At 42.1% G+C, this 25280-nt stretch overlaps 1 protein-coding gene across 9 annotated transcripts in view; it reads left to right on the top strand.

Moving 5' to 3' along the window:
- ANKRD44 (ankyrin repeat domain 44) overlaps positions 1-25280 on the top strand; it is a 342704-nt gene that overhangs the window by 150510 nt on the left and 166914 nt on the right. For 7 of the 9 annotated variants that reach the window (XM_021076232.1, XM_013984363.2, XM_021076233.1 and 4 more), the window contains exon 3: positions 22504-22582. The exons of 1 other annotated variant lie outside the window; for it this stretch is intronic. In XM_021076232.1, coding sequence (XP_020931891.1) covers positions 22504-22582 — 79 coding nt within the window. Of the gene's footprint in view, positions 1-22503; positions 22583-24282; positions 24585-25280 lie in introns of those variants that run through there. One more of the 9 variants, XM_021076237.1, reaches the window with a different exon arrangement.

Here is a 25280-nt window from a genome sequence, read left to right as displayed (position 1 = left end):
GGACCCTCAACCCCCTGAGTGAGGCCAGGGATCCAACCTGCATCCCCATGGATACCAGTCGGGTTCATTACCCTTGAGCCACGACGGGAGGCTTTTCTTACATATGGCTTCCTGGTTGTTACCACTCCCTATTCCTAGCTCACCTAGCTCACAGGTGCTCACAGTAAATGAGATGCAGCATGTGACCTACTCACAGTGGTTGGTGTTTACCCCACCTTCCTGGCACTCTGGTAATTGCAGGTGGCTGTGGCAGCAATCAGAGTTTGTTCATCAAAGATGAAAGGCTTGTCTTGTCAGCTCCTCTGTCAGGTGACACCCCCCCACACACAATGTTGAGCATATTTTGATTTTGTGAGTCTGATCTTGTGCATCTCCAGTTACAGGGTCCACTAGAGAGGATGCTTATCTGGCCCTTGGACATCTTGGTTATCCTGGAATTTAGGTGAGGCTGGGTGGGACATCTTAAACTCTCCCACCTCTGTCCCACCCTGTCTTCTTTCTCTCTTTGCATCAGCCAGCCAGAATGGACATGTTGGGGGAAAGATAGAAAACATGGATTACAGAATACAGGCAGTGGTGTGGAGCATTAGCCATTTAGGAACTGTGCTTTATTAGCATCATTTCATTCCATCTCACAAGTTCCCATTTTACAGACAGAGAAACAGGTGCAGAAAAGGGTCCAGTAATTTGTCTGAAGTCACACGGCTCTAGGTGTCAGGGCCAGGATTTGAACCTGGTCCTTCTGCTTCCAGGGCCCACCTTCGCCCTGTCATCCTCAGATGTTGCTGAAATCCATGGCAGAATCAACTAAGTGCAAACCAATTTCGGGGACCAGGGAAGCAGGAACTACTACTTTTGAGGGATGTTGCTGGGAAGGCCTAGCTGGGAGGGCCTGGAGGAGGTTAAGGGCTAGGCCTTCCAAAGTAAGTCCCTATGTTAGGGGTGGAGAAAATGAGGAGGAGGAAGGTGGTTTTGGTTAAGAGGTAGGCCTGATTGGAGTTCCCATCATGGCACAGTGGTTAACGAATCCGACTAGGAACCATGAGGTTGTGGGTTCGATTCCTGGCCTTGCTCAGTGGGTTAAGGATCTGGCATTACCGTGAGCTGTGGTGTAGGTTGCAGACGCGGCTGGGATCTGGCGTGGCTGTGGCTATGGGGTAGGTCACAGATGTGGCTCAAATATGGCGTTGCTGTGGCTGTGGCGTAGGCTGGCGGCTACAGCTCCAATTGGACCCCTAGCCTGGGAACCTCCATCTGCCGTGAGTGCAGCCCTAGAAAAGACAAAAAAAAAAAAAAAAAAGGCAGGCCTGACTGAGCAGAGGTCTGGTGCCAGGAAAGCCAGTGCTCTGGGGCTGGAAGGGTCCCTTGGCAGGGTGGGGGTGAGAGGTAAAAGGGTAGGGCGGGTGGAGGGAGGGGAGCAGTAGAAGGTACATGAATCCTTGCACAGGATGACCTTCACCCTCCCATAGAAAGTGGCCTCCGGACGAGGGAGGGTGGCTTCATCACTGTGCATGCTCAGTGTGCAGGCAGAGCCCTGTCCTGCATTTTTCTTTCAAGAGACCATGCTTCCGGTGAAGGGCCCTCTAGAGAGCTGTCCTTCAGCTGGAGGAAGTGCATGACCTGCCTGACCCCACAGTGTGGCCCCAAAGAACCAAGGGAAAGGGCTTCCTGTGTCAGGCCTGCCTGGGAACTCCAGGAACGCCACAGCTGCGCTTCCTTCCCTCTTCTCCACACCCTTGACCTTGTGCTACCAGAGAGAGTCTGATACCCAGACATAGCTGGTAGCATCTGAGGCCAGACCTCCAATGACCTGAGGAATGTAGAAAGTCCCCACACAGTCAAAGTGGAAATCAAGTTGTTTCTCACCCTTGAATAAAATTTCCCTGGGAACTCCTGGCCTAGATGAGTGATGCGGCTGTACTGCTGTGCATGTCCCCCAGCACCCCTAAGACTTTTGGGACAGTCATACTTCTGGGAAATTCTTGAGAAGCTGAGAAATGTTAGATACTACCTGTGATGCCTTTGATGGCCCCACCCTCCCAGTGTATTCTCTTCAGCCCTCTCCTTTTAAGAAAGGGTGTTCATATCTTGGCTATTGTGAATAGTGCTGCAATGAACAGAGGGTGTGTGTCTTTTTCAAGGAAAGTTTTATCCGGATATATGCCCAAGAAAGGGATTGCTGTGTCATATGGTAGATTTATATTTAGTTTTCTTAGGTACCTCCGTACTGTTTTCCATAGTGGTTGTACCAATTTACGTTCCCACCAACAGGGCAGGAGAGTTCCCTTTTCTCCACATCCTCTGCAGTATTTGTTATTTGTGGACTCATTAATGAGGGCCATTATGACCGGCAGTAGAAAATTTACAGTAGAAAACTGTAAACCATCAATGATGGAAAAAATAAAAATCATTAAAAAAAAAAAAAAAAAAAAGAGGGAGTTCCCATCATGGCGCAGTGGAAATGAATCCAACTAGGAACCATGAGGTTCGATCCCTGGCCTCACTCAAGGGGTTAAGGATTCAGCGTTGCCATGAGCTGTGGTGTAGGTTGCAGACAGGCTCGGATCTGGCGTTGCTGTGGCTGTGGCGTAGGCTGGCAGCTGTAGCTCCGATTAGACCCCTAGCCTGGGAACCTCCATGTGCCATGGGTGCGGCCCTAAAAAGCAAAGCAAGAAAGAAAGGGTGTTCAGCTTCTCCATCCCCAGCACCCCTCCCCAGTGCTGGGCCTGCGCTGGCCTGTTACTAAAGCTCACCAGCCTGTGCCTTCTCCTTTCTATGACTGTCCCGGCATCTAGATTTCCTATGCCTGGAACTACCCATACCAGTATGCTCAGTTTAATAGGGGCCTCTAATCATTTCATATACAGGTTTGGGCTAGCCAGAGACAAAGAAATAAATGTTCCATATTTTTAAAAAATTAGGTTTGATCCCCTAGTTCCACAAGCCACTGGGTTCTCAGGAACTGGCATTTGTGGACTGGCCATAGACATGAATGTTCCTCTTATTGAAGGGAACCAGAACTGCACAGCAGGCAGCCTTCACTGGAGGGAATACAGGTGAGCTTTATTGATAAGAAATGCTAGCTGAGCCTCATAGTTTTTGTTACCACCTTCTTAGCAAGCCTTCTCACCCACTGGGTAAGTGAGGTACAAAACCAAGGCCCTATTGAGAGCAGCAGAATGGATAGGATGTCTGAAGGGCTGAGGGTTCTGGGATGGTCATACAGCTTTGAAATAAGGCCAAGCCCTACCTGTGATGGACTGAGGGGATTGCCATCTTCGGTCAAGGTTAGAGGCCGATGAGAACCACAAACAATCATGCCACCTACCCAGACTCTTTGGCATTCCTAACCCCTTGTAGACAACAATTCTGTCGCACCATGGGAACCTGCAGACCACCTTCATCCAAACTCTTTTTTTCCCTCTCTTTTTAGGGCCACACCTGTGGCATATGGAAGTTCCCAGGCTAGGGATCAAACTAGAACTGCAGCTGCCGGCCTACGCCACAGTCACAGCAACTCGGGATTCAAGCCACATCTTCAGCCTATGCCACAGCTCACAGCAACACTAGATCTTTAACCCAATGAGTGAGGCCAGGATAGAACCTGCATCCTCATAGATGCTATGTTGGGTTCTTAACCTGCTGAGCCACAGTGGGAACTCCCAGACACTTTTCTTGTTGGAGTTTAGATTTTGATAAAGAGGGTAAGACAAGTCAAGACGTTACTCCTTTTTGTTCCTCCAAGAAATATATATTGAGCACCTGTTGTATGCCACATGAGGTGCTAGGTTCAATACAGAAATGAACAAGACTCTCTGTCCTGAGCCCACAGCCTGGTTAGCGGGAGTCAGGAAGAAAGGAAGGCAGACAGTCAGATGTGGTGATACCTTGAAGACTGTAGTGGGGGTTGCGGGGTGGGTTGAGAATCAGAAGAGTTTGCAGAGCAAAGTACAGTTGAGCTAAGTGTGAAGACTTTCCCAGGCGACTCAAAAACCTAAATCGGGGGCTCCCTGTTTTGTGACTTTTAATATTGTTCTTATGTCAAAGGTCCCTGCTTCTTCTCATGAGGGACTGTTTTGTGTTGACTGTCTCAAAGCCCTCACACTTATACATCCTTGCAAGCATTTGCTCTTTGGGGTCTTATTGATGAGAGCCAACTTGATGTCCTTTTTTTTTTTTTTTTTTTTTTTTTTTTTTTTTTTTTTTTTGGTCATCTTGTGATTATTTTATAATTTAATGGAAAAACCCATTTTACACAGTTTTAATGTGTAGACCACTTCCAGAAGTACATATGGTATGCAAAGCAAGATGCATTTCAATTAAAAAGCATTCCCTTCCATCAGTACATAAGCTCAATAAAAGATAACACTTGCAAGCAAGAAAACCACACAAATATGTATTAGTGTTTCAGCCATCCATGGACCGCTGTCTCCCCACATCCTTGCTAGTGTTGAATACAAAGGTATTTGAAATTGGGGCAAGTAGACCCCCTTCTTGCCTTCTGTATGCTCTCAGAAGCCAGATTGTCAAGTGAGGATCCTAAGGGGCTCTTAACTTGTGTGGAAAAAGTACTAGTTAGTCTGAAAATACAAAGCGATTTAAAGATGGGTTGGGGAAAATATCCCCTATCGTCCCAGTTTACGAAGGCCAAGTGCGTCTTCAGTGACAATTTTCTCTGGCTTAGATTGTCCTGGAGGAGGTGGAGAGGTACATCTGCCATATCCCTTGTCTCCAAGAAGTGCTGTTATGTAATCAGCTCCAGGTTCTGGGACCACTTTCATCAGTTGTGATTAGAGGGATGGAAGGCCTGCCACTTTGCAGTCTTCCCTTGCTAAGCAGAAAGCTCTGTGTGGAATTATTGCAGTGTGTTGGCTCAATTTAGAAAGGGTATAGGTGGGGAGTTCCCTGGTGGCCTAATGGTTGAGGACTTGGTGTTGTCATTGCTGTGGGTCAGGTTATTGCTGTAGCTCAGGTTTGATCTCTGGCCCAAGAACTTCCACATGCCATGGGTGTAGCTAAAAAAAAAAAAAGAAGAAAAAGTATAGATGAACACTTCCTTGGAGTTCCTGTCATGGCACAGCGGAAACAAATTCGAGTAGGAACCATGAGGTTGTGGGTTCAATCCCTGGCCTTGCTCAGTGGATCTGGTGTTGCCGTGAGCTGTGGTGTAGGTCGCAGATGAGGCTCAGATCTGGCATTGCTGCGGCTGTGGCGTAGGCCAGCAGCTGTAGCTCTGATTAGACTCCTAGCATGGGAATCTCCATATGCTGCAGGTATGGTCCTAAAAAGACAAAAGACAAACGACAACAGCAAAACACTTCTTTGCTTGTTGATGTAGAAAGTGTCCTCCTATTTATCTTCCTAAGGACCTTTACCAATTCTTTGGTTTGCTTTACTACTAATAATAAGGGGGACTTTTATTGATAGTGCAGGTGTCTTGGGTGGCAAAACTCTTGTCACGTGTCATAAAGATTTAGTGAGGGTGTTCCAGCTTGGAGGTGCCTGGTCAGAAGGTTTTTAGCTTTGGGGGAGGAGAGAAAGGACACAGCATCGAACCCCCGAGGGCAGCTCCCCTCTGTCCAGGCTGCAACCAGATCTGACTCTGCCGAGCTGCTAAAACTGGATGAGAAAGGAGGCCTTCCTGGCAGCAGGAATATGTTCTGAGCCAAGGGGTTGGAGCTGCTGAGGGGCAGGTGCTTTACGTGCTTCTATGAAAGGAAAAGATTCCAGCGTGGGTCCCGCAGATAAAGGAGAACCAGGCAAGGCCCAACTCTGGGGCCTGGGAGAAGCTTTAGTTACCTTTGGGTTGAGGTGGGACAGAATATAATGGCCAAGGCCACGGAACTTGGCTGCTTTAGGTGCCAAAGGAAGCAGGCAAAACACTACCGTGGGCCAACTTTGATCGGGGAGTGTCAGCCCTCATACTGGTAAACAAATACCATTTCTTAACAGTAAAATTGTTTCTCCAGAAACTGTTTTGAATCTCCTTATTTAGTCTAATCCCCAGGGGGAACTAAAAAAGTTGATAAAAAAGTTGATAAGCCACAAAGATGTCAATAGTAATAATAGTAATAATAATAAGATGGCTAATATTTATTGGACATCTAGATTGTGCCTGTGAAAACAGGAGGCGACCCTGTTTTCATTTTACAGAAAAGAAAACAGTCTCAGGCTGACTCATCTGCCCAAAGTCACACAGCTCCTAAGGGGCAAAGGATTCAAAGTCAAGTCATTCTGCCTCCATAGTGTATATTCTTTAGGCTGCATAAGGATGCCTCTAATGAAACTGTGTGTGTGTGTGTGTGTGTGTGTGTGTGTGTGTGTGTCCATTTCTATCCTGCAGATCACTTGATAGGGGAGGTCAGAGTAGGATCTAAGGCCAGTGGAAGCAGGGTCTTCTTTGGCAGGGAAGTGATGCCCTGTGTTGTATTGTGAGAGAACACAGAGAACGTGGAATCAGGAAACCCAGAGTCACCAAAAGTTGGTGTGTGACTTTGGGCAAATCATTGAACTCCCTGAATTGGCCTCGATTCCTGTCCTGTGAAATGGGGATAGTAATAACTTCTTGATCAGACTCCTTGACTTTTCCTAAGGACCAGAGGATGCTTTGTGTAGGATGATGCTTTGACAATTCTATGGGGCATTACACAAAATCCAGGTCTTCCAAGTTGAGCCATAAACATAATATTTTCTCACTTGCAAAGAAACACTTTTGCATATCAATTATTTAAAATCTAATACGAGGTCATGAAGGTTTTGGACAAGAAATAATGTCCAGTGCTTTACCATTTACATGTAACTACTTACAGCTAGCTCTTGTCAGAGCAGATCTGATTTTTATTTTTTGTGTTAATAGGAAAGTCTTTCTTATTTATGAAAGGAATTTTGGGTTTTTTTTTGTTTCTAAACTGCATACAAGTCTGGAAATACAGGGAAAAAAAGGTGAAGCACACCCATACCATTCTTCACCCAGAGGCAATCGTTGTTAATGTCTTGGTGTATTGAGCTGATTCAATGTCTCAGATCCTGATTACTGCTTTGGGGATTTTTATGGTCACTGTTACCTATAAACTGTGTTTCTATAATATCCACCTGAAGGCTGAAAAAAACAAAAACTTATAAAGAAATACTAATCATTTTAGTTAAGGCGATTTTTACCTTTTTTTTTTTTTTTTTTTTTTTCTTTTTAGGGCCACCCCTGTGGCATGTGGAAGTTCCCAAGCTAGGATTCGAATTGGAGCTACAGCTGCTGGCCTACACCACAGCCACAGCAACACGGGATCAGAGCCATGTCTGCAACCTACACCACAGCTCATGACAACACCGGATCCTTAACCCACTGAGCATGGCCAGGGATCGAACCTGTATCTTCATGGATACTAGTCAGATTCATTTCTGCTAAGCCATGATGGGAACTCCCAGATTTTTTATGGGCCACCAAAAGTGTTTTTATAAGCTTTTGCCTTTAATCAATCCCCCCCACACCCCCCATGAGAAAGAGGGAGAGAGAGGAACAGACCCAGTAACTAGGAGTAATTGTTATATCCAGTGCAGCTGCCTTTGAGCATTGTCTCTGTTTGTATTGCACTCTTTCTTTCTCTTTTTGGCATTTGCTAACACTGTGTATGTGTGTGTCTGCTCTTTGCTGATGGGTGTGATTAATCTAGTATTAGTCTACTGTAGTAAATAGCCCACTGTCCTAAATAGCCTGGAGCTAAGAAGGGGAGATTCTTTGAGGCTCTGTGAAGGCAGGGACCCTCTCTTGAACATTACTTCATCCTAGGACTGAGCGCTGTGCCTGGCACATACTGGGCTCAGTAATTTTTTTTTTTTTTTTTTGGTCTTTTTGTCTTTTTAGGACCATACCCGCAGCATATGGAGGTTCCCAGGCTAAGGGTCGAATCAGAGCTGTAGCCGCTGGCCTACACCACAGCCACAGCAGCACGGGATCCGAGCTATGTCTTCGACCTACACCACAGCTCATGGCAACATCGGATCCTTAACCCACTGAGCAAGGCCAGGGATCGAACCCTCAACCTCATGGTTCCTAGTCGGATTCGTTAACCACTGAGCCACTACGGGAACTCCCAGAATTTTGTCCTTTGTATGAATGAAGGGGTCCATCATTGGACTCTGTGTGACTTGGGGGCATTCAGTCGAACTCTCTGGATGGCTCTAATACCCTTCCAGTTCAGATAGTTTATAATTCTAGGCTTCCTCTCCTGAGATTTTGATTCTGACCCTGGATGATCATGTACCTGAGGACATGCTTTTCAACCACTGATATCCCCTTAAAGATGTGAAAAACTAACAGCTGCCTTATCTTCATCCTTTCATCCACAGGAGGTAATTTCCCAAGGGATTAAGTGATTTTTCTTAGTTATCTGCTTCTCCTATTAGACATCTTTGTTTGCTGAGGAAATTGGTTAATGAACTAATTAAGAGGGACAGGGAGCCTGGGGTGGCCCCTAAATGAAACTAGACTTCTCATCTCACTGGTTAGCTCATTGATGCTAAACGGTGGGCTGCTTAAATATCCTTTGCAGTAAAATACTCCCACCATGTATGCAAGAGTTATGGTTTTTCCATGAAAAACTCTTTACCTAATGCATTAAATTTAAAGACATTGCTTCTTATTATACTTGGGAGGCTGCACAGAGCATCTGCGAACTTTATTAGCTTTTAGGATGCAGGGGAAGGTGGGGCTCTGAAGACCTGCCTTGGTTTCATAGAAGCTCCTGATAATTGTCTCTGCAGTGGGTGGGTTTATATTACTGTTTCACTAGCAACAAAACCCAAGCACGTTGGCCTGTTTTCCCTTCTGTAGGACTAGAGGACTAGAACTCTTTTCTATGTTCTGTTTCCACTGGCTCTCAAGCAATGTTTCTGGCCAAATGAAATTGGGGCAACAGAGCAAATAGTTGGTGTCCCATCAGCTTCCCCTGGCAGAGTCAACTCTAAAAGGACTTCTGTCCCTTGGGAATTTCTGGTCATTGTAGTAAGAGTCCCACGGGTCCTCTGGAAATCTGCTGACATACTGCAGTGTACCCACAGGCGAGGCATCAACCATTCACCCTCATACCTGTGCTTCATTTTCTAGATTTATTGTCCACATGCTAGCCCAACACGCATTTGTCAAAGGTCTCATTTAGGAAACGTTAAGTGTCCTAAGGGATTTTGAAGAGAAATCTTGCTTGTGCCTATTTTTAAAGCATGTAGGCTTTAATCCAACAGCCCATTCTTTTGCCAGAACTTCACTTTGATGTCTGTGCATAAACAGAACATAATATGCCTTGCTTCTTTTTTCTTTCCTTTTCTTTCTTTCTTCCAAATTGCCTCATTTCTTTTCTCCTCTTAACTGATTTGATGCCTAGATGTATTTTTTAAACTCTTAAATATGCCCTTCTTTATGTGATGCAAGAGAGAATGTGTTTTATTTGCCTGCTTGTATATTTAAAAGTAGCTTTACCGAGATACAATTGACATACGATAAACTAGACATTACAACAAACAAAACTTTGCGGTTTTGACATGTTTGCGCCCATGAAACCATGACTGCAGTCAAGATAATGAATATATCCTTCACCCTCAGAACCTTCCTATGTCCCTTGGGAACACTCTTCCTCCCACCCTTTCTGATCTCCCCTCCAGTCCCTTCAGGCAAGCTCTGATCTGTTTTCTGTCACTTCATACTAGTTCGCATTTCCTAGAATTTAATTAAATTAACTTATTTATTTGGGCTGTGTCTGCAACATGCAAAAGTTCCCAGGCTAGGGATCAAATCCATGTCACAGCAGTGACACCACCAGATCCTTAACCCTCTAGGCCAGCAGGGAACTCCTTTCCTAGAATTTTATATAAATGCATTCATACGGTACATTTCTTTTGCCTGGCTCCTTTCACACAACATAATTATTTTAGTTTATTCATGTTGTAACATGTGGCAATAGTTCATTCCTTTTATTTCCATTTCCATTATATGGAAATACCACAGTTTATCTACACATCTGTTGATAGAAATTTGGATTATTTACAATTTGGCGCTATTAAAATAAAGCTATTATGAGCCTTCATGTACGGGTCTTTGTGTGGACATATGCTTTCTTTTCTCTTGGGTAAATACCTCAGAATAGAATATCTGGATCGTATATGTCTGTATTTTACTTCTTAAGAAGTTGCCAAACGGTCTTCTGAAATAGTTGTCACATTTTACATTCCTGCCCGTAATGTATGAATGTTTCCATTTCTCTGCAGCCTCACCGACACTTGATATTGTCTTTTTATTTTAGCCGTTTGTTTTTCTTTTTTGGCCACACCGAAGGCATGTGGAAGTTCTGTGGCCAGTGATCAAATCCAAGCTGCATCTGTGACCTATGCCACAGCTGCAGCAACACCGGATCCTTAACCTACTGTGCCATGGCAGGAACTCTAGTTTTAGCCACTTTTTTAATAAGTGTGTTATGTGATCTGGATATGAATTTCCCTAGTGATTGGTGGTATTATGTACTATGTCACATGCTTATTTATTATCTGTATGTCTTCTTTGATGAAACATCTGTCTACATCTTTTGCCTACTTTTTGATTGGGTTGTTTTCATATTAGTGAGTCTTGACAGTTTTTTGATATATTCTAAGTAGAAGTCCTTTATCCAATATGTACTTAAAAATATTTTCTTTCGCTCTGTGGCTTATCTTCTCATTCTCTCAACAGTGCGTTTCAAAGAGCAGAAGTTACTATATTTGATGAAATACAGTTTACCAATTTGTACTTTTATGGGCCATCTTTTGGTGTTTTATCTAAGAAATCTTCTAACCTAAGGTCACAAAGGGATTTTTTTCCTGTGTTTCCTTTAGATTTTTAGAATTAAGTTTTACACTTAGTTCTGTGTTCCATCTTGATTTAATTTTTACCTATTGTGCAAGGTATGGATTGAAGCATTTTTGCTTGTTTCTGCTTATGGATCTCTAATTGTTTCAGTGCCATTTGTTGACAAGACTATCCTTTTCTCAGTGAATTGCCTTCGTACCTTCTTTGAAAACCATATGCATTGTCCATCTATATATGTCTGTACCAATACCAAATTGTCTTGATAGCTGAAGTTTTATAAGTTTCAAAATCAGGTAGAATTTGTTCTTTAACTTTATTCTTCCTGCCTGCTAGTACTTTCTATGAGAATTTTGTTTGTGGGTCTAGACTATTAGGAAAAGAGTATTAAGTATAACAAATAACTAACACTCATATACCAAGGCTTGTAAATATTCCGATAATCAACTAGAGAATGGGCAATGCAATCAGATATGGTTCTGAACCCTGGTTCGACCACTAATTAGCTATGTGATTCTGGTCAGGTTACTTAAGGTCTCAAAATCTCAGGCTCTTCACCTATAAAAGTTATCTAAGGCAGATATAATCGAAATGTCCTTTCTCATATTTTTAATCTTCCTTTTAAGTCCGTTGATTCTTGTTTAGTTTTAAGAATTAGATATAGTTTTAAGGTTTGAATTTACGACTTGAACATTTTTAGGTATAGCATAATGTGCTAGTGTTTCTCATACATCTGCGTTACATTCAGATGGGTAGGGTAAAGTGCCAACAGCGTGACAGTTGAGTGAAGTTGTTCGATGGTGGGGATATATAGGGGCAAAGATTTTCCTTCACTTTTGAGTCATAGAAAATAACTGCGAAGGAAAGTCTGGCTCCGTGAGATCATGCACACATGAAAGATGAATAATGAGTGTAAATCTGAATTTTTCTTTTGGTGACTTGGGGCGGACACTGATCTGTCTCTGCCGTTTCTGGGTGAAGGGATAACTTGAGTGTTCACTGACAGTTGAATTAAGCAATATTTTTTAAAAAACCCTCCACCTCCACACATCATAAGAAAAAGACTAATGACTGAACTTGGAAATGGATAAAGGATATGTACAGTCAGTTTACACTTGAAGCAGCCAGAATTCTTAGTAAACATAAAGAGTCTTAACCTCACTTGTATTTGGTGAAATATAAATCAAAGCCACAAGGAAATACCATGTTAGGAACATCATATTGTCAAAGAGTAATAAGGTTGATACAGCAAATATTGGCAAGAATATTGGGGAAAGGAACTAATATGTGCCTGGTGGGAGTATAAATTAGTAACCATTTTTGAAGGCTATTTGGCAGTACCTAATAACATTGAATAAGATCCAGCCCTTTTGTCTCTTGATATCTGCTCTAGGGAAATTATCATACATATGCCCGGAGACATATGTACAGAATGTACATTGCAACACCATTTGTGGTAGTAAAGAATCAAAAACTGCCTAACCTGATTTTGTGTCTGTGTCTTTTTTTTTTTTTTTTTGCCTGTGTCTATGGCATGTGGAGGTTCTCCAGCCAGGGATAAAACCCCTGCCACAGCAGCAAACCAAGCTGCTGTAGTGACAATGCCAGATCCTTAACCTTCTGTGCCACAAGGGAACTCCTCTGTCTCTCTCTTTCTCTCTCTCACACACATGCACATCAAGTTCCTTCCTTCCGTCCTTTCCTTTTTTTGTCTTTCTAGGGCCACACCTGTGGCATATGGAAGTTCCCAGGCTAGCTGTAGCTGCCAGCCTACGCCACAGCAACATGGGATCCGAGCCACATTTATGACCTACACTGCAGCTCGTGGCAAAGCCAGATCCTTAACCCACTGAGCAAAGCCAGAGATTGAACCCTCGTCCTCATGGATACTAGTTGGGTTCGTTATCACTGAGCCACAACAGGAACTCCAAGTTATTTTCTGAGCCACTTGCAAGTCACAGTACTCATAGCCTTTTACCCCTGAAACTATTTTTAAGTTATTTTATTTTTTGGTGGCATGCGGAAGTTCCCAGGCCAGGTATTGAACCTGAGCCATAGCAGTGACAATGCCAAGTCCTTAACTGCTAAGCCACAAGGGAACTCCACTAAAGCTGTTTTTTGTTGTTGTTGTTTTTGTTTTATTTTTTTTAAAGAGTTCTGAACTAGGTAATTTTTTTTAAAAAAAGGTTAGCATGTTCGATTTTGCTGGCGGGAACATATAGACCTGGTATTTTCCGTATTTGTGAGATCCTAAAACCTGAACATAAACATGAAAATGTTAAAAAGCAACATAATCTTTGTTCCTCTTCTTTGATTTCTTTTATTCTTTACAAATTTCTTTAATTCCCCATCTTTAGACCAAGCATCTTTCCCCTTTCGCATCTTGTTTGATTTAAATCTTTAACATGTCTCTGGCTCCTTTCCTCATATGATTTGATGTATCTCCAAATCTTCATATTTTGTTTTCCAAGTTTCTTTAGACACCTGCCTGCTCCTGGTGATCTCTGTTCAGTATCACACAAAGCTGCCTGGGTGTAAGCTGTCAGTTATTTCCCCGCTTCTTTGATATTAGTGGGAGTTTGAGTTGAGGACTGACGTTAACGTTTGTATTTCATGACAGGAAAGCTTTGCAAGGCTTGTTTTTTTCCTTAATACTGCTCCGTCTGCCTGTCTTGGTATGTAAGATATTTCTATGCAGGGAGGGATGTTTGTTTTAGTGTCTGACAGATACTTATAATGAAGATTAGATCACGTACTTCTAGCTGAGAATTTCCAAAGCATGTAATAAACAATTCTTAATCTTCAAAAGAGAGGCTTGGGTGCCCCCCAGTAGGCCCTCCTCCATCTACACAGTGTTTTTAGCTGCCAGAACCAACTCTCTTTCCATGTCAATCTCACTCTTTGTCTACATGCTTCAAGTTCCCTATTTTCTTTCATCTGCTTCTTTGGTAAACAAACGACAGAAACTTCCTCTGCCTGATCCCTCTATGACATACTGCAAATTTAGCTCAGACGCCAGCTGGCTATGTGTCTTTGGCTATTCATAGAAAGGGAGGGTTTACCTTCCTTCCTTCTGAAGAAACCTGAATTTTTTCCATGGGTCCAAATCTGTTTGCCAAGGGCTATGTGGAATTGGGGCTACTCTCTCTCTCTCTCTCTCTCTCTCTCTCTTTTTTTTTTTGGCTATTGTCTTTTTAGGGCCGCACCCATGGCATATGGAAGTTCCCAGGCTAGGCGTCAAATTGGAGCTATAGCCACTGGCCTACACCACAGCCACAGCAAAATGGGATCTGAGGCGTGTCTGGGACCTGCACCACAGCTCATGGCAATGCCGGATCCTTAACCCACTGAACAAAACCAGGGATTGACTCCACATCCTCAAGGATACTAGTCAGATTTGTTTCCACTGAGTTCCACGGGAACTCAAGGGCTACTCTCTTTTTGTGGTGCTTGTATAATCTTTTAAAAAAGTATGTTGATGAGTTGTGTCTAATGTGTGTTTGCTTTTGAATTGTTTTCTCCTCTCGTATTCCTGGGTCTTGTAAAGACCTACACCACCATGCATTTGCTGTTGGTTGTCACAGAGTCTACTTGGGCAATGGACGGAACTGAATGTAAATGGTGCAGAACACGAGGCTCAGCCACTATGCCTTTGGGCTACTTTGGTCCTGGTCTGGTCCTGGACTCTAATTTTTATTCAGAAACTACCCCTAAGTCAGCCTGTAAGATATAGGCTGGGCTCTGTGACTGACCTGGAAGACTTGCCGGGGGCTTCCAAAATTCCCATTTAAGCTGGAGCCAGTGGGGTCTTTCAGGAGTCTTGGGCAAGTGTATTTACTTCCTAATTTAGAAGAGATTTTTTTTTTTTTTTTCTTGTCAGTTCAGACGTCTTGCCCAGGCTTGGTCAAAATTGGGCAGGTTTCAGGGCAATATTGACTACAGCACTTGTCTCAGTACATTTGGTAATTTTCACAAATCTTTTCACAAATATCACTGATTACCACATCCCTGCTTTTGTTTCTGTTCTGATGTCCTGGTAGCTGGCCTGGAAGTGTCTTTATTTATTTTTTGTAAGTGTCTTTAGGGTAAGGACTGGATGTTTTAAATTTTGTATTCCTAGCATCTACCACAATGTCTGGGAGGTAATACCTTCTCAATAATTGTCTGTGCCTAGAAAGTATGGCTGAATAAATGGTTGTAAAACATATCCCAGACTCACCATGCTTATTTCATGCTTCATCTTTTTTTTTTTTTAACTCTTCCTTTTCATCTCTCTTAGACCAAAGTCTTCAGTGGTTTCTAGCATTATTTGTCCTGCTTTCTGTAACTCCTCCTTCATATATTTTCTCTCAAGTTTTGTTCATTAGAAAAAAAATAATGTCTTGTTTTCTCCCTTGGGCTTTGTCCTTTATGTTTCAAGGATTTTAAAAGTTATTTAGATCTCTGGTTCTTCTACTGTCTCAAACTCTTGTCAGTTGTTATGCCTACTGACTCTGGCTTATAGGCAATTAATTGTTTCCACGTGCGTCTGTGGTTTAGGTTTGTGAGCTCATCTTCTGTGGGAATCTTGCTTGGATTGAGGGCATATCTCTCCAGATAGATTTTGTTTCCTTTTTAAAAATTTTTTTAGCTTAATTAATTATTTTTAAAATTTTTTTATTATGATTGATTTACAATGTTCTGTCAATTTCTGTTGTAGGGCAAAATGACCCAGTCATACATATGTCTACATTCTTTTTCTCACGTTATCCTCCATCATGTTCCATCATAAATGATTAGGTCTATAGTTTCTTGTGCTATACAGGAGGATCTCATTGCCCGTCTACTCTAAATGCAAGAGTATTCATCTGCTCACCCCAGATTCCGGAGTTCCCATTGTGGCACAGCGGAAACGGATCTGACTAGGAACCATGCAGTTGCGGGTTTGATCCCTGGCCTTGCTCAGTGAGTTAAGGATCTGGTGTTGCCGTGAGCTGTGGTGTAGGCCAGAGGCTACAGCTCCTTTGACTCCTAGCCTGTGAACCTCCATATGCCATGGGTGTGGCCCTAAAAAGAAAAAGCAAAAAATAAAAATAAAAATAACCATAGACTCCCAATCCATCCCACTCCCTCCCCTCCCCTGCCAAACATGAGTCTGTCCTACATGTCCCTGATCTTGTTTTGTAGATAGATCATTTGTGCCATATTTTGGACTCCACATATAAGTGATATCATATGGTGTCTGTCTTTCTCTTTCTGACTGACTTCATTCAGAATGAGAGTCTCTAATTCCATCCATATTGTTGCAAATGGCCTGATTTTGTCCTTCTTTATGGCTGAGTAGTTCCATACATGAGATGTGGTATATATGTACCACATCTTTCTAAATGTAAGGCCAGACACTGTAAAACTCTTAGATGAAAACATAGACAGAATGCTCTTTTTTTTTCTTTCTTTCTTTCTTTCTTTTTTTTTTTTTTTTGTCTTTTTAGGGCCCTACCTATGGCATATGCAAGTTCCCAGGCTAGGGGTAGAATCAGAGCCATAACTGCCGGCCTACACCACAGCCACAACAATGCAGGATCCAAGCCGAGTCTGTGACCCACGTCTCACAACCACGCTGTATCCCCGACCCACTGAGTGAGGCCAGGGATTGAACCTGCATCCTTATGGATGCTAGTCAGATTCATTTACACTGTACCACAATGGTAATTCCTGATTTTGTTTCTTTTTACTGGCACCTTAGGAGTATCCTTGGACTAGAACCCATTTTTATGCCCATTTTTCAGCTTGAAAGTTTCTAGACTGTGTTAAAGGAATTGTGAATTCAAAACCCCAAACCACACGAGGGCAGATTCTGGGGGTGCACTTGCTCAGTGGAGACACTTTTATTCCTCCACCAAGAATCTAGGTCAAGGCATCACTTGGCCATCTGCCTGTGAGCATTTGGCTTTTTCTCAAGTCCACCTTTGCACTTGAGGAATCTTTCTTCAAGACTACCTCTGGTCTCTCAATTCTAGTTCTCCATGTCATTTCCCATCCCTGAGCAAGTGTTCAGTCCCAGGCCTCTAGAGTAAGACTACTCCCTGCAGGGCAAGGCCATGTGCTTCTAGCTTTGGTTCTCAGTTTACTTTTCATTTCTGGCCCCAGATTATTTACTCTAACTGATTGTAAGCTTATTTAAGTAGATTTTTACTATATGGTTGTCACATTCTCCCCAGAATTTCTTAGGGATTATCATGGAAAAGTTTTTAGACTATAAGGCAACTTCTAAGATGATGTCCTTGCTTCTGTTTTTATAAAGAAAAAAAAAGTTTCAGGTTTAGATCCAAGACATCTAATTCTTTTTTTTTTTTTTTCTTTTTGCCATTCCTTGGGCCACTCCCGCGGCATATGGATGTTCCCAGGCTAGGGGTCCAATCGAAGCTGTAGCCGCCAGCCTACACCAGAGCCACGGCACCATGGGATCCGAGCTGTGTCTGCGACCTACACCATAGCTCACGGCAACGCCAGATCCTTAACCCACTGAGCAAGGCCGGGGATCGAACCCACAACCTCATGGTTCCTAGTCGGATTCGTTAACCAATGCGCCACGATGGGAACTCCAAGACATCTAATTCTTTGGCATCTGTTTGCAGTGCTGGGCAAATCGTACAACCTATCCAAGGGCTCAGATCTCCTCTCTTTTAAATAGTGGTAATAAGACTTAACAGCCCAGTCATAAAAGGTGTGTTTCCCCTGATAGGGAGGCTGTGAGATTTAAGTAATAGGTGAAAAGGCATTTTGGGGAAAAAAAATTAAAAGCACTCTGTAAGTACAAGATAGGTTTTGTTTCTTTTAGATGCACTAGGATTATCATTGGCCTAGGACCTATTTTTACTGGTATTGTTAGTAGTAGTCTATTTTCCCCAGAGCCTCCCCGCTCCTTCCTCTTGACTGCTTCTTCTACTCTATTTGCCGAGCTTATGGCGAGTGGCCTTATACTTAGGCAGAGGGTGAACTGCAACTTCCTGGCTGAGTTCATTTCACTGAGTATCATGATGCATGTGGCTCCGTTATTCACCCCTCACCTCGTGAGCCTGTACATCACTCAGGTTACTTGCTAGGGAGCAGAAGTTGGCAACCCTTGGTGAATAGTAGAAACACATTGCTACTTTCAGAGCACATGAAATTGTTTGTATGATTCTGTGTCTTCAGGGAACCAGAGAACTACTGCCTGAATATGGATCTTCCCTGCAGTGACCTGGCTGTGGCTTGTCACTGAAGGAGAGTATCAGTTGGCATAGATGTTCAGGAAGCTACAGGAAACCTTTAAATGCGTATTAACAGGAACACTGACAGTTAGAATCAAAGGGTTTTTACAGTGTAATCTCATGTAACACACCCTTTTTATATTATGGAAACTTCACTTTGAACAAGTCATGTCATAAAAAGGGTCTACAGAATCAGCAATGCCAGTTATATAATGACAGGCCACCTGGATTTGGATGTTGGTGTTTTCTTGGCTTTTTATTGGAGGCCAAGTTCTCAAACAGAACATTGACGTTGCTTCGGGTCGAATTAAAGTCATAATTGGGGTTGGGCTAGTCCTTGTTTAAATCACTTAGGTGAGGTTTAATTTGTTGAACTAAACTCTGGAGCCAGTTTAGTTCATGAAGGAACATGTAATTATATACCTTTCATCCTAAGACTCAAGAGATACTTTTCAGTTGATATAGTGAGGATTCAAAGGGGGTATGAAGCTAAAAAGGAAAGTGCTTGTAGAAACCTCAGTAGAAGAAATAGAAATAGAAGGCATTTGTGAAAGTCTGGTCTCAGTTATTTGTATAGTTCATTGCACAAATTAATACACTTGACTCTCAAATAAGCAAATACATTTTTAAATATTGAATCTTTATGTTCACAGAAAGGATGATATAGCCATAAGAGGCTTAACTATGGTTGTGTATCTTACTGAATTTTCCAAGGCGTACCATTATTTAATGTGGAATCATTACATGACTGTCCTACTTCGTCTTAATCTGTAGTGATTGCCTGCAGCGTATAGAGACAATATAAATTCCCAGGTAATTCAAACCCCTCTTTTGATCCACTTAAAAGTTAGTTTATCTCTTCATAAAACCTCTTTACTAGACCATCTAACAAATAGACTGGTTTGAAGATCCGTTCTTGTCATGTTCTCTGCCTACCATCTGTTTTAGGTATTAGTGAGTCATGAAATGCCTACAAGCACTAACTGAAAAGGACTAAGAGCAGAGGGCCTGAACTGTCAGAAAACAAAATAATATCCTTAGGCTACAAGGACTGTTAGGTATATTGTCTAGTCAAGCGATAATAGGAATGATGATTAAAATCAATAGTGAATCCACAAATCTTGAAACTGAAACTCACGCTAGTTTTAAGAGAAACCACAAAGACAGCGTGTAGACTTTGGTTACCGTTGTTAATGGAACAATTGGTGGAAGTTTATAGAAGAGGCCTTGCACACAGTCGAGTTCAGTGTGGTCAATTTATGCTGAGCACCTAGTATGCTGTTGCTATGGGAAGAAAGGAGAGTAAGACCCGTTCTTTACCCTGTGGGAGTTCTCAGTTGTGGAGGGAAGATATTGTTTCTCAACCAAACTTGGGTCCACTCACCCACGCACGGTGAAGACAACCTCCTGATACCAGGCTGTGGTAAAGGAAGGTGCAGTGTTTATTGTGAGGCCAAGCAGGGAGTATAGGGAGCTAATGCTCAAAAGGCTTGAACTCCTTGATAGCTTTTAGGGAAAGATTTTTAAAAGCAGCATGAGGGAGAGCATTTTGGGGTGTGTGATCAGCGTGTGGACATTCTTCTGATTGGTTGGTGGGAAGATAATCGGTGGTCCACATCAGTGACCTTCTGGTTCCAACTTGTCTGGGTCTGCGTGCTTGCAGTCAGCATGCAGGTAACATCTTCCACCTGGTGGGGCTTTCAGCATCTGCAAAACAAACTCAAGGATGTGGCTCAGGGTATTATCTGTAGACCTCAAGGAAGAACTAAAGGTCCTTGACTTTGTTTAATGGCTAGACTATTATTATTTTATTCTACTTTTCTTTGTTTCTGCATTTTCTCACTTCCTTGATTAAATTTGTTCTTTGGAACTTGGGGAAGGCATAGGAGGCTGAATTTTCTCTACAAATGAGAGGAAGGTGGAGGACATGGAGAAGAGTGGGTGGTCCTGTCCCAGGAAGGCCCCACAGCATCCTGCTTGATTACGGTATCATACAACCGACTCCGCTGAGACAATAATGGCTACCATGGAGCACTTGCTGTGCATGGGCCAAGCCTCCTGCTGTCTAGGACTTACATTATCCTGATATGCTCTTAATCAGTTCTCTAGGGAGATATTATCTCCAATTTACAGATAGGGAAGCAGTGTTTTTCCCCCTGCCTGTTGTCATGCTACCTCTCAGCACAATATATTAACTGCCTTGCCAGGGACTTAGACTGGAGTCTGATAAGCAAAGGTCTAATCTTGACTCTGCCATATACCTGTGGGGTCTTCAGGACATTTCTTAATTTATTTGAGCCACGAGTTCCTCATCTATAAAACAGAGTTAGTGATATCTACCTCAGCTCTCAGCTTCAGTGCTGACATCCTCAGAAAGGTCTTACTCAACCGTTCTAAGGAATCTTATTCCCAGATCCTCAGTTATTTGATCCCATTTTCCCGTTTTTAATTTTGTTAGAGCCTTTATCACCATCTGAAAGGATCTCATGTGTCGTTGGCTAATATGACTATTGTCAGCCTCCCCACTTGATTATAAGTTTCCTGAAGGCATTGTCCCCATGTTCCCAGAATCTGGGACCTGGCACATAGTAGGCATTCAATAATGATTGCATGAATAGGCAGTGGTCTAAGATAACTATACTTATGTTTAATATCCTGTGAACAATTCCACTCTGTTCTCTTAGAAAGAAAATAAATCATTGAAAGCCTTTTTTCTAGCTTTTTAAAAAAATTATTTTATCGAAGTATAGTTGATTTACAATGTTGTGTTAATTTCTGCTGTACAGCAAAGTGATTCAGTTATACTAACATATACATTCTTTTCATATTCTTTTCCATTGTGGTTTATCACAGGATATCAAATGTAGTTCCCTGTGCTATAAGTAGACCTCATTGCTTGTCCATTCGTAATGTAATAGTTTGTATCTGCTAATCCCAAACTCCCAATCCACCCCTCCCCTCCTCCCTCCTCCTTGGCAACTACAAGTCTGTTCTGTTCTCTATGTCTATGAGTCTGTTTCTGTTTTGTAGCTAAGTTCATTTGTGCCATGTTTTAGATTCCACATGCAAGTAATATCATGTAGTATTTCTCTTTCTGACTTACTTCACTTGATATGCTAATCTCGAGGTCCATTTATTTTGCCACATATGGCATTATTTTATTCCTTTTATGGCTGAATAATATTCCATTGTATATATCTTTACAAACCACATCTTTATCCATTCCTCTGTCAATGGACATTAAGGTTTGTTTCCATGTCTTGGCTGTTGTAAATAGTGATGCTTTGAACATTGGGTGCAAGTGTTTTTTTGAATTATAATTTTATCCAGACATATGCCTAGGAGTAGGCTTGCTAGATCATATGACAGTTTTATTTTTATTTATTTTTTTTATATTTTGGTTGCACCATGGCATATGGAAGTTCCCGGACCAAGGATCGAATCTAAGCCTCAGCAGTAACATACACCACCACGGAGACAGTGCCAGATCCTTAACCTGTTGTACCACAGCAGGAACTCCTAATTTTAGTTTTTTGAGGAGCCTCCATACTGTTCTCCATAGTGGCTGCACCAACTTACATTCCCACTAACAGTGTAGGAGGGTTCCCTTTCCTCCACACCCTCTCTGGCATTTATTATTTGTAGACTTTCTGATGATGGCCATTCTGACTGGTGTAAGGTGGTAACTAATTGTAGGTTTAATTTGCATTTCTCTAATAATGAGTGATGTTGGGCATCTTCTCATGTGCCTCTTGGCCACCTGTAAAATCACTGGAAGCGGCGTTCCCGTCGTGGCGCAGTGGTTAACGAATCCGACTAGGAACCATGAGGTTTCGGGTTCAATCCCTGCCCTTGCTCAGTGGGTTAAGGATCCGGCGTTGCCGTGAGCTGTGGTGTAGGTTGCAGACGCGGCTCGGATCCCGCGTTGCTGTGGCTCTGGCGTAGGCCGGTGGCTACAGCTCCGATTCAACCCCTAGCCTGGGAACCTCCATATGCCGCGGGAGCGGCCCAAGAAATAGCAACAACAACAACAGCAGCAAAAGACAAAAGACAAAAAAGACAAAAAAAAAAAAAAAATCACTGGAAGCTGTGAACTATGCTGTTAAGGCAGGTAGCAAGATTCAAATTTTTTTTAAACCACATTGAAGGTTTAAAAATAAATTGAGTTTTGTCCTCCAGTGCATCATGGTCCATCCTTGACCTGAACTGGGCTTCAGCAAAAGGAACAGGGAGGCAAATACAAACGTAGACCCAGAAATCAGGATCTTTCATACATGTGACTGTGGGAGATGCTGAGAAAAATATGTGACCAGAGCTCACCTGAGTAGGTATTTGGCCTTCACTCCCTCCCACAAGCATTAACCTCAGAGGGAGGGACATGTCTTACAATATCTACAAAGGCACCTTCTGCTGCCACTGACTTGTTTATCTTTGCCATTGTTTTAGGATTCTGAGAAGCGAACCCCGCTTCACGTGGCTGCGTTTCTGGGAGATGCAGAGATCATTGAACTCCTGATTCTGTCAGGTAAATACAAGCTGTACTTAAAAGTCAACAGCAGATACAAATTTATTGATTTATTTATTTCATTTCTCCTAATTACGAGCTATATATACTTATGATAGATAATTTTTAACAACCGATAAATACAAATGAGTTCTACCACATGTAGTTACTATCCTGCTCTTTTATCCTCCATTTACTTATAATCACTTTTCCATACCATTATATATTCTTCAAAAAATTTTGTCTCAGATTAGTCTATCTTACATAACTTATTAACTATTTCCCTAGTGTTGGGTATTTAACGTATGGGCATTTTTCCCCTGTTTCAAATGATGATATAAAGAATAGCCATCCTTGGACCTAAATCTGTATTAACATTTTGCAGATAAAAATTTAAATGATCAATTTACTGGATTGACTCTTACAACGAACCCAAACAAAATTTCTTTGTTGTGTTCGTATAAGTTTATTTGATCATTGATTTTATCAGTGAATGAAGGACAATGTTCCCCTTATTGTAAATGACTTCTCCAGTAAAACCTTTATATTGCTTTGGAAGTCAGATTCCTGACTGTCTAATGAGGCCCAGTATTGTAGATGACTTCAGCACATTTGGATATCTTTTATTTTTTTTTTATTGTAAAGAAAATAGAACAAACAAATAAACTGGTTCTTTAAAGTCTACATGAACACATACATATAAATGTGTGTATATTTACATATATTTAAATTGCATTGCAAAGCAGTACTGTGTTTTGTTTATGGATTCATGACTCTAACGATGTAATCAAAGCGTACGAACAGGGAAGGAAACATCAGCTTCTGGAGAGTGGTTGCCTATGTCTTCAGGGGAGGGTACAAAAGAGACTATAACTCCATAAAGTATTTTCTTTTTTAAGAAAAATGGGAGTAAATATGGCCAATACGTGTTAGATCAGATCTGTGTGTGTCCTGGTCTTTGTGATTATTATTTTCTTTATTTTTCTATGGATTTAAAATACATCATCATGTTTTAAAATGCCAGTGCTTTACTTTTTGAAACCTGTATGTGCATGGTGCATCTCACCAAGCAGGTTTCCAAAACCAATATGTGCTTTCTTCCTTGAGTATTTGCTAGACAAATCCCCGGAATGAATCTGAACACATGCAAGTATCTTAGTGTGGCTTGTGTGCAGACCCGCTGGCTTTCTTCCTCCTTCCTTTAGTTTGGGGAGATTCAAATCTGGAGGAAATGCTTCTGCCCACAGACTGCATAAGGCCTACAATAAGGTTTTACCTTTGTGTGCAGTAGTGAAGGGAAACTGTAAAATTCCAAAGTCAGCTATGCAAAGGTAGGCACTGATACGGTATTCAAGCAGATGTAGAAGACATTGTGAAAAGAAGCAAGAATTGTGCCATGATACACAAAGAAGACTCATTGCCTTCATTTTTGTTGTGTTCGTGTTCTTTTTTCCTGTTTTAAAGTTTTATTGAAGTATAGTTGCTTTACAATGTTGTGATAATTTCTGTTCTACAACAAAGTGATTCAGTTATACATGTTCACACATCCATTCTCTTTCAAATTCTTTTTCCATATAGACCATCACAGAATATTGGGTGGAGTTCCCTGTACTGTACAGCAGGTCCCTGTCGGCCAGTTATTCCATATACCAGAGTGTGCATATGCCAGTCCCAAACCCAAGTCCATCCCTCCCTCCCACCTGTCCCCTTTGATAACCTTTAGTTTGTTTTTAAAGTCTATGAGTCTATTTCTGTTCTGCACATAGGTTCATTTGTATCCTTTTTTTTAGATTCCACATGGAAGTGATATCATAGGGTGTTTGTCTGCTGTGTCTGACTCGCCTCACTTAGTGTGATAACCTGTAGGTCCATCCATGTTGCATCCAAATTCATTGCAGCAGTATTTACAACAGCCAAGACATGGAATTAATTGGGAAGACGTGTTCCTGTTCTTATGGTGGGTTTTCCTAGGAAACAAGTGTTCTGTGCCCTTCAACGCTCCTGACAATCTCGTGGAGCTTAGGTGAGATTCCTTTTGGTATTTTTTAAGCACTTGAGAACAGCCTTCCTTCTCGTAATTCTAAAGATGTTTCAGGGCTGTGTTCCAGGCAAACATGTATTGTTTGGTGCTGGCACAGCCTGTGGCTAAGAGCCAGCACACACCTGGCTGGTTGCCCCAGCAGTAGAAATTTGGCCCATGGAAAATTGGAGACAGAATCAGTGAGGGTGCAAAATAAAGCATTTTGTGCTGTGACACCTAATGGTCCTGCCCCAGCCAGTTTTACTCACATCTAAATGTCATACTAAGAGACAACACAGAGTTTCAAGAAATGCTTGGTTCATGAAGGTGAAAATTCAAAACTTTGTCTTAGACCCTCAGCTTCAGTTCTTTGGCTTTTATTTATTTTTCTGCATCTGAAGGGGAGCATTTTAATTGCACAGAATGAAATTGACCCATCTGGTTTTTTGTTTTTTTTTCCCCAGGAATCTGGGGGCTGTTAATTGAAAAACTTGATTTTCACCTTCACGTGAGCATAGAGTACACCAGCCTCTTTTAAACAGGGCTCATGCAGTAGAGCCAGGAGAAACTGTTCTGTATATCTTGATCTGCTCTCTTAGCCCAGTCATCTAGGAAGAATCACTGAGCTATTAATGTCTCTAGTATAAGGTTGGGTGGCACATGCTATGGAAATTTTCCTCTGCCCCTCATCAAATTAAG

The sequence above is a fragment of the Sus scrofa genome, chromosome 15 (assembly GCF_000003025.6).
Source record: "Sus scrofa isolate TJ Tabasco breed Duroc chromosome 15, Sscrofa11.1, whole genome shotgun sequence".
NCBI lineage: Eukaryota > Metazoa > Chordata > Mammalia > Artiodactyla > Suidae > Sus > Sus scrofa.
This window is presented reverse-complemented; position numbering and strand designations above follow the sequence as displayed.